Source organism: Triturus cristatus, chromosome 8 (assembly GCF_964204655.1).
Source record: "Triturus cristatus chromosome 8, aTriCri1.1, whole genome shotgun sequence".
NCBI classification, from domain to species: domain Eukaryota; kingdom Metazoa; phylum Chordata; class Amphibia; order Caudata; family Salamandridae; genus Triturus; species Triturus cristatus.
This window is the reverse complement of record NC_140591.1, coordinates 1,616,491,943-1,616,506,230: the sequence shown is the minus strand read 5'-3', so window position 1 is coordinate 1,616,506,230 and position 14,288 is coordinate 1,616,491,943. Positions and strand designations below refer to the sequence as shown.

General features: G+C 44.7%; 1 protein-coding gene across 1 annotated transcript in view; it reads right to left on the bottom strand.

Annotated features, from left to right (window-relative positions):
* The window catches only part of DNHD1 (dynein heavy chain domain 1), an 856,151-nt gene that overhangs the window by 389,923 nt on the left and 451,940 nt on the right, over positions 1-14,288 (bottom strand). Inside the window, exons 27-28 of the mRNA XM_085623548.1 lie at positions 12,360-12,565; positions 8,492-8,696 (exon numbers count right to left, since the gene is read on the bottom strand). Of these exons, the coding sequence (XP_085479674.1) occupies positions 8,492-8,696; positions 12,360-12,565 (411 nt within the window). The remainder of the gene's footprint in view (positions 1-8,491; positions 8,697-12,359; positions 12,566-14,288) is intronic.

The window sequence follows — 14,288 nt, the reverse complement described above, 5'->3', positions numbered from 1 at the left end:
GAAAATAACAGTGGTGTAAACGTAGATTAACTTTAACCCTCCCACCCCCACCCACAACAGCACCCCAATCGTGCTGACATCCTGTTGCCCGCCCTTATCCCGACTAACCCTTAACATCATAGTCTAAATGAAAGACTCCAAAGCAGGCTGGTAGGGGGGATACCCGCTTGGGGGTCGCCAGTGGGCAACAAGTTCTCCCTTCTCCCCGGGCTGCTACGACAACTCCCCAGAAGCTGAGGGATCAAGCAAGGGGGGAGGAGGGTGCTTGGCATTGTCCAACTTATTAACATATCATATATAACGTGTCTGACAACCAAAAAAGAGGTGCATGTTTTCTGCATTAATCACTTATCTGTCCATCAGCATCGTCTCATTCAGCAGGGCAGCTGTGAGACGTAAAGTGTTCCACTCACTGGAAGCCGTCCACATCGTTTTGTCGCCACTAAGACCCACAAAGGAAGAGAGGAGGAGCCTGTAGGGAGACAGATTTATGAAGAATTGTCTCGAGCGCTAAGGTTCACGGCCATTAGATTCAGATCGCTGAGAGGGATGAGAATCCAGACCGGTGCTCCGCGGAGTCTCAGTGAGGTGAATGTTTCCTGATGCTTTTTAGAAAGTCATCCACTTGTTGTGGGTTGGTGAAGAAGTGCTGCTTACTCTGGTATGTAATCTGCAGGCGTGACGGGTACATAAGTGCGTATTCTATTTGCGCCTCCCGTAGCTTTTGTTTGGTCTGTATAAATTTACGTCTCGCCTCCTGAACTGCGGCCGTGAAGTCCGGATAAATGGTGAAGGCGTTGCCTTCGTAATGGAGTGTCCTCTTTTCTCTAGCCATCCTTAACGCTGTATCACGATCTCAATAGTTAAGAAGGCGGGCCACAATCGGTCGTGGAGTGCTGCCTGGGGGAGGCTTCGGGCCCAATGATCAATGCACCCTCTCCACTATTTGTTGAGGGGAGAAGACCTCAGCACCAAAGGTGTCCCGTAGCAGGCATTCGATGATTTCCTCCATTCTCCCAGTATTGATGCTCTCAGGAATCCCAATGACACGGATGTTATTTCGGCCGCTGCGCACATCGAGATCTTCATTCTTAGCGGCAATGATTTTAAGAATTTATGCCACTTGTTGTTGAACTTGTGTCGTAGCATCTTCATTGTCCGAGATCCGCCTCTCCGCCTCTTTAAGCTGTCCTTTGTGTTTGTCTATCTTTTGGACTATAAAATCCATGTGGCTATTCATGGAGTCCATCTTACATGAAAAGTAGGCGAGACTTTGTTTCATGGCCAGAAGCAGACTTTTGACATCTTCATCTTTAGTGGACAGTGGCATTTGCAATTTTTCTTCGCTGGGCTGATCTGGTTCCACCGCACTGCACCTTGTGTTAGCTTTTTTTGATTCAAAGGGGAGTTTAGATTGCCGGCCTTCTGTTTTTCCCATTGTGGCGAAAGTGGTTTCCGTCGTCGATGCAGCAACAAGAAGAAGGGAGACGTAACGTATGTTGGTGATAATAGGTCGGAGGAGAGGATGCCAAGGAACCTAGTGGTCAGTGCACTGTCCTGAATAACAGCAAGTAAATTCAGTTCTGGCTCTCCGCTGGGAAGTGATAGCAGCAGTTGTCGCTCTTTCCAAGGGAGCGAAGAGTTCATTGAAATGAAGCTTGGAGAGACGTGGAGGTGTGTTGCACTCTACTGTTCCCCGGACGGCGAACTGTACTGGTGGCAGCGGAGCCACACACATCAGTAGCGCGGGTGTGTAGAGGAGCGCTATGTGGCACAATGGGAGTGGATCATTGGCGGCAATGCGCGCCGCGGTGTATTGAGAGCTAGTATCTGCGTATCTGCGTGGCAGGAGAGACGTCAGTGAAGGTGCAGTCTGCGGACGTTCGCAGAAGTGAATACCTCACTTCCAAACCAAACAGAGTGTGCAAGAGTGGGTTCAGGCAGTCAGAAGCCGAGAGCATCCTGCGTAATGGCGGGGCGCTGCGAGCCAGCCAGTACTCCGTGCCAAACGCCAGTTGCAAAGATCCCCTCTCTCCGCATCCAGCTCTGCGCCTGGGAGGGAGTGGTGAATAGTAAGTGACAGGGCGGCTGCTCCCCAAGGGTGGCAGGATCTTCAGAGCGCAGGCCCAGTGCCAATGTACCACAACGCGCCTCCGGACCCGCGCGGTGGGCACCAGATGAAAGTTACCTGGTTAGATGGCAGGCGAAGGCACCAGCAAAAATTGTGCATCCGGGGGGTGAGCGGATCCCCGCTCAAAACACAGGGCATATGGGTCCATGCAGGGCCAGAGATTCCCCCGCGTCCCGTAGGAATGGTGCGGACGCAGAAGCGGCACCGCAGCACAGGTTTGTTTTCTTTTTGTTTTGTTTTTGCAGGATATTTTCCTTAGCGCAGCTGGTTTCGATATGCGTGGATGCTAGCGGGAGTCTGCACGCCTGGGTCCGCCGCGGCCAGACAGGCACTGATGAGTGTGGGTATCGGCCGGGGCACAGGCACCACGTGGGATCCCCAGGTCTCTCCTAGCACCAGTGTCCGGGTCTGCCTCCAGTGGCGCCCCGCATCCTACTCGCCCCCGTGTGCAATACAGTAGCGTCCCACAGCGTCTGCAGTCGGCGAACCACAAACTGGAGCTGCAGGGCAAGTTAATGCACAGTCGGCAGGCATTTTCAACGGCAATTGAGTGCGTGAAAGGCGGATATTTGCAGGATGATGCCCCAAAGCAGCAAGAGCCTCACAGGCGTGCGGCCATCTTGGTCGTGCGCCACCTAGTGCCACCGTTGTCGGTATTTCATTGCTTGAATCACAGATATAGATTAACACGAAGAGGAAACTCAAAGCTTTCTAAGAGTTACAAGGGGATGATCATAACTTGAGAACAAAATGGAAGTTTTAGATTGAAGTGGAGGGGCTGTGCAAAGCATCAATTGATTTCTTGATCTGCACTAAGCAGCAGGTGAAACATCTGAATCGGCCATGACCAGGTTAAATACACATACCAGAGATAAACTAAAGCTGTGCTGTATTTTTTAGCATTATTAAACCTTCATCCCATACATGGTCAAGAATGGTGATTGCTCTCGCACCCCTATGAGATTTCTCCTTGAACCTTTCCATATAAGGTGCTATGAGGCACAAGTTCTGGAGCTATACTACTTGTGCGCTCAAGTACATTCGGCCCATTACTGTATCTGCCAACTCTAGATAGGGAGGCAGATAGACTTTTCCTGACCCATTGCACACAAGAATCAGTGTGTCAACTCCTTGTTTTTCGCTTACAATGTCCACAGTGGACTGCACCTCCAGAGCCAAACGGTAAACGGATTTGTAAAGAAATGCACTATTCACCCAAGCTGTCTCTAATCGGGCAACCATTATTACCACTCCCACAGGAGCCGAAAGCAATTTCCAAATTGCAGCATCAGGACCTTAGTACCTGGGGGAAATTGTTTGACAATTCGCAATTCATCACCCTTGCACGTTTCACTGGGAATACTCCATGTACACCCTTAGATTTGTTACTATACCATCACTTGAGATGGGCTGTGGGCCCATCAACTCCTTCCCGAGAGAGCCTGTGACTAGCTCCACACTGGAAAAGCTGATGACGCAACATCTACCACTCAGTTAATCTCTGTACTGCATAATGTGGCTTTGAACGAGAACCAGTGTACTGCCCTTTCTGCTAGAAATGGGGCTCCCTGTCCTGGAAATCTTTTGGGAATTTCTGTTGTAAACTAACTGCCAGGATTTTCCCCAGCAGTAGATTGTGCATAATTCATAATGAATATTTGCATAGAGCATAATACGGGAAACAGCGTTTACAATGCTGTAAACACAACGCAGTAATTTTACAAAGCGGTTGTTACAAAGACCACGTTGTTACCACACGTGCCATTACATCGCAAGTCATATCAACGATTTGCTGTAGGGGGCGTGCAACACCAGGAAATGTGTTGTATTTTAAATCCAACACCTTCCCTGCTGTTGCGCAAACTGGAGTAGGAATAGTAATTAATATTATTGCTAAAACCAGCGAGCCCCCTACAGCAAGTCGTTGAAACGACTTGCGATGTAATGGCACACATAGTAACAACGGGGTCGAGGTAACGACCGGGTTGTAAAGCCATGCGTAGTGAATGTATGCGATGTAACGTTATACATTCGCATAATACATGCCAAAATCACTACATAAATATGGCCTGCAATAAGATTCTAGATGTGAGAATGCCATCAGAAAAGTGCAGACATTTTACATCTAGCCTCAACCTGCAATGACATTCAGTCCTATTGGAGAGAGTTCATTGCGCCTCTTTCAAGGATGGCCTTGGGTGTGGGAGACTCTACACTGGTTTGGCCTTACTTCTTGCGAAGCAGCAGATCGCCTGATGCTGGGGCAAAGGGTGTCCTCTAAATATAAACATTGGATGGACACGTTGGTATGAGCAATAAACTAACCGAGTTATATGCTGAACTTTTACCACCAACGGCTTGTCTAAGAGACATTAGATGGCCCCTGAAGGGCTATCTTCTGCCTGTTACAGAGCAGGAAGAGGTGGAGGGATACCTGGCACACTTGGATGGCGGAATGAATGCTAGGGCAGCAGCATGAAGCACTAGCAGACATGATGCTTTCTGTATTTGCCCGCAGGAGAGGGCTCAGCGGTGATCAGCCATAAGCATGCTGGATATCCTGGGCCATGGAGCAGGACTGATGAGGTAGAGTTTAACGCTCCTGGGTGGGAGAGAGCTCAATCTTTGAATTGATCATGGTACACTATGTCTTTGTCGTGTACGCACAACTATGCACTGCAAAGTTCTGTACATTTAGATTTTGTTATGCACTGATAATAAAGCAAAATAAAAAAAAACAGATTCGTCTTGCAGTTAAAAAGGAAGCAAGATAATTCTACAGTCGAGAGAGGCAGCCAGAATCGATGTGAGGCATTCCCCCCAAACACATGGCATATGCCCATCTTATCCAGCAGAGAATCTCTCTGCATCAGCTCTGGACTTGTTCCCCTTGGAGCCTTCGTCTGGTGCAATAGTACAGCTGCCTGCAGACGCATTCACTTTACCAGCACCTTAATTGGAAACTGGAGACCTTTCAAGGGCATCATCATCTTGAATCAAGCCTTCCTCCTGATGATCATCATCCTCAGAGCCTGGTTTAACGCGGTCACTCTCAGCTGGCACCGATCACAGGAAGAGATCTATTGAATTGATGCCACTGACCTCGGTAGATGGTCACGAGGAACATGTTTCTCCTGCAATGTTAGGGTGGATAATAGGAGGCGGTGGAGTGGGGTCGATATTGGGTTACAGTACTGCTTTGCTGGGGCTCCTGGCGGCAATCGCTGATAAATATCTTGACGCATGCTCTTGCTCTCCAAAGCAGTTAGCAAATGAAGCGGCACTTGCGCTAGAGGCATCAAGGGTGAACCCTCCGATCATCTTGAATCCGATGAGGTCTTACAGCAGGTGTGTCAACTTGGAGTTACGCTTAGGTAGATCTATCCTTTCCTCCTCTGCTTCTTCATCCTGAGTATCTACATATTGGGCATCAAAGGCAGCTGTTCTTGTGGTGCCTTGACCCTCTGTGTGATCTTCATCCTCACTAAACAAAGTATCTCTTTGGGCCAGAAGTGATTTTTCATCCCTGTCGTCCACCTCCTGTCCCACGGATGAATAATTTAAGATCCACCTTGGAATTGCAGTGGCCCTGGTGAGACTATCAAGGATTGTAAAGGTGTAGCATATAAGCGAAGAGAAATCTCAGAAGCTGATGACACCAAAGAAAGGACTGCTAAGTGTGCTGCCACTGGAAAAGCTGTAGGTAGTTGTAGAACATCCATCGTCAATGGTGGGCTCATCAATGGATGTAAATGCGCCATCTTGAAGGTACAGCTTGCCATCGATGACTGCATTGTAGATGTAGGTACTGTGGGCATTGACAGATCTGTCATCGGCAAAGGATTTTCCTTTGATGGCACTAGTTTCAGTGAACTTTACGTTATGACCAGGGTAGAGGGCTGCCTTGTCTGAGTCCTCATCAACTTAAGCATTGTCAGCACCATAGGTGACACCATTGTCACCATCCTCCTTCTCCGCATAATTGTTCAAAAAAAGCAAGAGCAAATGAACATCTCAAACAATGAGCACATTACATGTCGTATCAATAATTAATATTAGGCAGTCTTATGCAATAAGCCTAATTCAGAACCATACAGTCGGAATCACCTACCAGGCAACCTTTCACAGAATCCATCACCTAGACTGGTAGCAATGGTCCCTTCTGTCCCACTGTTCACTAGACCCTCCCGTTCACCTCTATCAATGGTGGACTTGTCAAGGAGTCTGTCATTATAGAGGAAGCAACACCCTCTGCCATCCCCAAACCATGGAGTGTTGCAATCATCCCTGCACCTGTTTGAATTTCTTGGGACAATCCCTGCTGATATACACTACTTTTTTAGCATCATGCACCTGTCCAACCCAATTAAAAATGGTTTACTTGGGGGACATGATTTTGGAGAAAGCCAGAATTGCGTTAGGTCCCTTTTGCCATGACCAGACTGAACTGACAAAATAAAAGCTGCCAGCGTGGTAGGTAAGTATCACTTGGGACATACAAAAGCACCAATGAAGGGTTGAGGGTTACCTCAAACTCAACAACAGCATTCAGTTCATTCAAGATCGTTGTCCAATATTCCTGAAACTTGGGACACTCCCACAGCGTAACATAAAAAGAGCCCTCCATAGAGCTACATTTCCAACACACAGGAGTCAGGCCTACCCCATGTTTGTTCAGTTCTGACGATATCAAAGAATGCCTTATGCAGTTTCTTGAACGGGATCAGGCATAACCTTGCCCTAATGGCCACTTCCAGGTGTGCATCAGGGCTGCTTCGCAGTCAATATCGTGGAGCCTTCCCAGATCTCTCCCCAACCACTGCCAAAGGGCCTTGAGGTTGTCAGGCATATTATCAATGAGTGTTTCATATTTGAAAGATATCACTTATTTTCCGAGCAATCATTGATGGCTGGAGACAAAGGCCTTTTGGTTTTCTAAGTATGTTCCTTCTGCAGCTCCCTCTCTTTCTGCCTGCCACTTGTGCGGCTAATCAGATGTCTAACACGTAGCAGCATGGTCAAAGGGTCCTTTTGCCAGTGTTGAAGCCGTAGGAGCCTGCGCTTTGCAGGGATGCTATCCCAAGTGTCTATCTCATGAGTGCAAACTCTAGTCATATCGGGGTTAAATGGAACAGATAAGCACATTGGTCATGAAAGTAGTGTTCAATAGTCTGTCTGTTCAACAGTATGAAGATCACATCAGTCATGATTAAGGGCATCAGGTTTGGTTCCACTTCAACCCTTCTGGTTTGTCAGCTGCATTATCTTCTTCCTGAGGGCTGATAGGTGAAGCCCCAAATCATGAATGTTAACTCACAAGATGTCTCTCAGAATTCCTTCACTGAATTGTGGGGACAACAAACAGAGCAAACAAACAAAACCTTAAATGTTCGAAAAAAAACTCCCTTTTATAGCGCATGCTCATTGATGAAAAACAAACTTTGCAGGAGGGTGTCCTGCTTCTTTCTCCAGGGCTGCTCTAAAGCTTCCATCATTCTTTTCAGTGTTTTGGCAAACACTACCCCAGGCCGTTGGTTCGGGGGAGTTGTACGATACAAGAAATTTGTAATGAACCCAACCCTCATGTATCCCACATGGTCTACACATAGATGCACACTGTGCTGAAGATTCCAACCTTCATAGGATAAAATCCCCAGGAGTGCTCTATCTGGAGGGGAGCTACTGGATAGGATTTTGGCTACTTCAATGAGAGAGTATATGTGCCTGTGGTTCTTGGTCAAAAGGGAACACAGGGTTAAAAACAATGAGTTATTTGTCAATTGAAATCCTCTTGGTATATTTCTACAAGTCATCTGTTGTGTGACTTACAAAATAGGTCTTTCAATGGCTTGTACTTTGAATTTTAGGGTTAGGACAGCACCTCAACTCAACTCTAGGCCCGCTCACCACCTAAGCCTTACATTTGCTCAGTGGCCTCACATATCGCTGCCCCTTTCCACATGTCTAATCGGCCCTGCTTCTTCTCCTTCAGTATTTGGCTGTTAGCCCACAATGAGCGATACTTACCATCTGTGGGCATGGTTGCATCGCAACATCTCACTGAGCTGTCTAGGTCATTAACTGGATGCCTCAATCATGAAAATTTTCAGCCACCAAACTGATTAATTAGAATTAGGGGCTTACAGATTGCACAAACATAATTCATGGGTGACGGCAGGTTCACTGCAACAGACTCCTGGTCTGCACAAGAGCAGTGCACGGCAACATGGCCTTTACAGGCTCTGTCCTTCTGCTCTGGCAGCTGCCCAGTAAACAACATACGCTTTAGCAACAGTAATTAATGTCAGAGGACTACACGACCTTTGAGATGTACATGGTCCTCACTCTATGTCTCCATACCTGTTCAGATGAGCTATATTCGCTTCCTGTAATTGGGTCATCAGAATAAGGAAGATGTCAATAAAATCCAGGAAGGTCTTGGGTGTGATGAGAGGCAGGCGTGGGCTCAGGTGCCCTGCGTAGTTCACAGCCAACAGGTGGATTTGGGTGAGCAGTCGACAGATGCATGGCAGAAGGCTCTGAACTTCCATCATCAGTGCAGATCCTGGAAACAAGCATCGGGAAGACATGAGGTTATACGTCCAATGCAGCATACTGCCTAAATCATCGACATGATAGGATGTTAGTAGCACCTTGTTCAGCAGTGCTTCCCAGGCATTGGAGGGTTGTAGAAAGGGAGTCAAGACTAATTGGCAAGGCTCTGAAATCTCTATTTTACTACATGTTGGTAGAACTGGTGCCATATACAACTTACCTTTAATCTGTGTATCCCACATGATCCTCACTGCTGCCAAGAACGTCTCAACAGTGTGACACTCACTGGAACTTGACAAAACAGGGGTCAGTCACCCCTCTCTACCAAGGCTGCTGAAGAGAAAGGAGATGATTCATGCATACCTCAGTCTGCACTGGTAGGAGGACCCAGTGAAACTGCTACTCCTGGTTTACCCTTTTGGAGTCCCTGGCACTGCCCTGGTGACCACAGAGATGGACCGGGAGCCCTGCATTTAATCAGTAGGACTGCCACCGCAACAAACTCAAAGCTCCCCTGCCTCATTTAGAGATGGGAGAAGCGACAAGTTACAGCAGCAGAACCTCAGCTGCTTACTCCATCTGAAAGTTTTGCCTGCCAGCTGGTGCACCATAAGTCCATCAGTCAATGTATGTCAAAAGGACCTGTTTATGTAAGGTAAATGCCTGGCTGTCGCAAACAGGAAATACTACAAATGACCCCCACATACAGGGAGAGAGATCCCTGTCAGATGTGGATCTTATAAGGCAGCAGACTGTCCACCACCAACCTGGCAGCCTACCTCTCTAGCACAAAAGATACTTTTACTCTAACTGGACTCAATAATGTTATCACAGGCACGAAGACCCTACAATTATTATCATCCTTCTCCAGAGCCAACACAGTACATGACAGTGTTGTACTATGTGCACACGGAGGTGGAGGTCGGCCTCTTTAACAAGAACTGGCGCTCTTTGAAACAGCCCTGGCCTAGTAGAACGACAAGTCTCAGAGCTGATAAGGAAAGACTGTGGTCTCAAATGGAGTGTGGCAGAGCCACTTGCTGCTCAGCAATGATCCAGTTAGAATGCCAGAGGTTAGCTTCTAGAGCAGCAAGAAATATAGGACCTGATTCACAAACTGCAGTTTGTAGTACGTAAAGTACATGTAGTACTACAGTACTAATGCTTACTTACAACAAAATGCATTCACAAACCTATGAGTGGAAATCTCCACCTCTCCTATCTTTTCTATTGGGAGATCCTCATATATATAAGTTTACTACTTAGGAGTAAATGTGTGAAGCAGAGGTGGAGCGGCTGAAAAATCGGAATATTTACTACTAAATTGCAAGTGTTTACGGGGAGAAAGTAGGGGTTTAGGGAGTGCCAATGAGGTGTTCAGAGAGGTGCAGACACCCACCCACTGCTGCTTACAAACAACACTTCTAAAGTTATTACAGTCAAAAAGGCCTCAAAACAGAAACTGTGCTCCAGCTCCAACCTGGAGTAAGTCCAGCACTACACATGGCAAGCAACTGGTGCTGCAACACCCGCCAATAGGAAATAACGGAGGTGGGAACTTAAAATAGAAGCCCATGGGAAATAATGTTAATATTAATTACTTTGTTAAATATTTTTTATGCTAACATTTAAAAACATTTTCATTTAAATAGAACTGTATTTTTTAAATAAATTAATTACATTCATTTAAATTGATTCCATATACGGCTTTTTGTAAATTTGAAAACAATAAATAACTGTAAATATTTTACTTCAGGTGGGGTTTTTTAATAAATCTTTAAAAAATAATTTTAATTTGATACATTTAAATGAAATACTCAATTATAAATCAGGGTAATGGTGAAGTAGCAGTTTTTGTGGTCTACATTTAAAATAAATATATAAAATTAATTTACATTAATATTTAACATGCACATATTTTTTCAAGTTTGATATAAAGTTTAATAAACTTTCTAAATGTTTCCTATACTTTACCATAAGGATATCTCTACCACCTGTTTCAGGTGGTGGAGATCTGCACATTTCCACTTTGCAATAAATTTCCACTATGAAATGGTGAATAGTCAGAAGTAATAAATTCACTACAAAGTGTCGGAGTAAATGTACACGTGTAGATTTAGTGATATGTAAATTTAAAGGGCCCGTTGTGCCAAAGCCCCAATGATCCAAATAATGAGGTTGAGGCTGATTCACAATGGCATCTATGAGCATGTGAAGTAGTACCCCAAAACATCAACAGTGGGACTCAAATGGGAATATTCGGGAATATTCAAAAACAATTAGAATAAACACAAAGGGAACCTCAAAAAAGGCAAGGAGGCGGAGGGGTGTACATAAAAAAGAGGGAAGTTCCACAGCGTAGGAACACAAAAGGAAAAAGATCTAAATCAAGAAAGGGCACACAGCGGATGCATGGAGACCAAACAAAACTGTGAGGTGAATCACAGAAGGTGAGAAGGAATATAGAGTGGTAAGAAGGTTGTTAGGTATGGGGTAAGGGGACAATGTGAACACATGTAAAGACAAGAAGCAGAATTGAGGACAGGGGGAGAAAGGGAGCAAACAGTTGAGGTGGGGAGAAAGTTGAGCACAGGAGGACGACAATTAAAAATCAGACAATGGTGGACAGATTGTAAAGGAACACGTGTAGGCAGGAGGGAAGGAACTGACCGGGGATGAACCCTGGTCAAGACAGGATAGAACAAGAGTGAAAAAGAGAGCTTTAGTGACCTGGAATGGCAGGAAGGGGTGAATATTGCTTAGATTGTAAAATTGAAAGAAACAAGAGTAAGAAACTATGGAAATATGTCGGGAGGAGAGAAAACCAAGATTTTGAGCAGAGAGATAGAGAGAAAGATGGGAATTGGGAAAAGATCAAAAAAGGGGAAAAAGGCAAATGAAGGGAGGATGCAGAAAAAAAAGGAAATTTGTTGGATATGTGTTACAGTGTAGGGTTCGAGAGGACATCAATTAGTGTATTGCCGATACACATGAGCAATTAGTGTCATCTAGGATAGGTGAAAGAGAAGAGGAGGATGAAGAGCTGGCAATCATATGCATAACAACGGAGAGAAAAGATAAGATGCATGGCGCACAAACTGTACACGTCATAAACTTGTGATAAAAATTACTGTGAAATTCCTCATCCCCAGAATCCTTAGGAAAGATCACCCAATGGTGGTGATTCCGTGTGAATCACTTTTAATTTATTCAGCACTGGAATATTTGACCTATTAATTAACCTATTGTCAGTGTCATCTGCTACAAATAAATATCTATTTTTCCGAACCTGTTTTGAGAATTTTGTTATCCAATTTGAGGCCAGTATTTACGTTAAGATGAAATTCAGGGCTGCATTGGTGTGGCTGACCAGAGAAAAAGCTGATCCCTAACGTGGCTTGGCTCAATTAAAAACTTGTCCATGGCACCACAAATATGTGTTGGGCCAAACTAGTCCTAGTCAAAGCATTTGAATTGGCAGAAATCAATGAGCAGCAGATGAAGGAAGCACTAAAGGCACAGGTAGCAATCATTAAGGAATACATCAATAGGAAGTGATACTAAAGCTGGACAGTGCAACAGACCAGCATAAAACAACAAGCGTCAAATCACTGAAGCCTTGGCATGGACCTTACACTATGTGGTTCTTGAACGACTTGAATCCTGAACTCACTTGGGCCTTCAGGATTAGTACAGCTGATGGCCATCCTCAGCTGGTGGGACGCGACCTCCATCAGCGTCTCCTCACTCCAGGAGTGATACACATCCACGCTGCTGGCCAGCTTCAGCAAGCCAATCATGGGCGAGGACAATGCCTTCTCTCCAGTGGAATCGAGCAGTATCACAACATGTAAGTTGTTTTTGACCATCTGGTGAAACCTACAAGGAACAAACAGGAGATAAGTCTAAATATGAAGAGGATACTTGATCCCAGCTTAACTGGAGTCTGATCAAATAAAACTATTTTCTTAATTGTTGAGAGGTCAGAATAATGCTTTGTCAAAAGACATTGGTAGGTGATAATTAGTAAACTATTGTTAATGATAATTAGTAAAATATTGTTCATGATAATTAGTAAAATATTGTTAATGTTACCTTAGTTCATATATTGCAAGATAAATACTAGGTCCTGAGGAGGGAAATAGTAGGTTCCCAAAAGCAGTGAGCAAAAAAAAAAGTTAATCCTCTAATCAAATAATTTGAAATCAATTGGAAAGCTGTTGAAAATTAATGTAAAAGTAAAGAATACATAAGGATATAAATTGGCAAAGTAAGTCTAAACCATGTGCCCTTTTTAAATGGTGCAGTTCTATAAAAGATACTAGTAAAGTATACAGGCGAGCCACCATCGCTGCTTTGCTTACCACAATAACCAAACTCAATTCTTTCGGCCCAAGAAGTGATGGTAATTAGTCAAAATATGTTCTTTGTAGCCTGACAAGAAAAAACTGTCATTTCACCAAGATGACATAGTACTGAATGCTCTGGTGTAAAATACGAAAAGTACAAACTGTGCATTCTTCTGAATGGATTGGCAGAAGGCACTCTATTGGCTAATAGAAGTTCAGTGGAAAACCCTGTATTTCCTTTACATGCCTGGGACCGAAAAAGGATGAATCTATTTTGATGGTGGAAATGTTCATCCTCCATTGTGGTGAGTATCTTTCCTCTTTCAAGCCATCACACTGAGAGTTCTCAGCTCGGACACCACAGGTTATTCTACCAAAATAGCAGTTATCGGCCTGTAAGGAGCTGCTTTGTAGAGGATCATTGTTGGAAAATCCACCAAAACCTGTAATGGAATTTCTACCACCAAATGTGAGCAGAGTAAATCTTCTCCCAAAGTCAGGGTACATCATCAGTTCCTACGTATCAAATTTAACTAAAAATGCTGGTGTAGTTTCTAAATTTATTTGGAACCCTCTACTTGACTTGCTTAAGTTTGTCACATTTCTGTAGTGCTATTTCAAGGAGATAACTCCAGACAAAGTGAGGGCACAGCCGCTCTAGTCAGGTGGATGAATTCCCACCATTTCTGGCAGAGGGTCATCTGCACATTTGTCCAGAAGACAGAGGAGTTGGTCGAGTTTCCAATGACAAGACATTCGTCATCCACCAAACACTACTGGGAGGATATGCAGTGAGATGGGAATGCAGAAAATCCACCCTCACAGCAGATTTTCCTCTCTAAATCAGGCTATTGGCCCTTAGGGCACCCACTTGTACAATCTGAATGTGAACCCGCTCACTCGAACCACAGAGGGTAGCCACTAGGGGGCATAAGAAACTTCTCATAATGAGTCTGTTCAGTTGAGACTGGAAATTTAAGTTGTTGAGCAATCAAGATAACAGAGCCCTTTGTTGACAAAGGAGCCTCTTTAAATAAACCAATATTAAGGCCTAGCTACCTACTATAGAATGTCACTAAAACAAACTAGAGGAGAAATGGTTGTACTAACTAGAGCCATAACTGCAACATTGTGTAATGATGATATTCATTCGCAGATGAACAATTAAGTTACTATCTACTGGAATATACCTGCACCTAAAGAAGCTAATGAAAGAGGCAGGAAAGTACTGTACATATTTGGCCAAATGTATT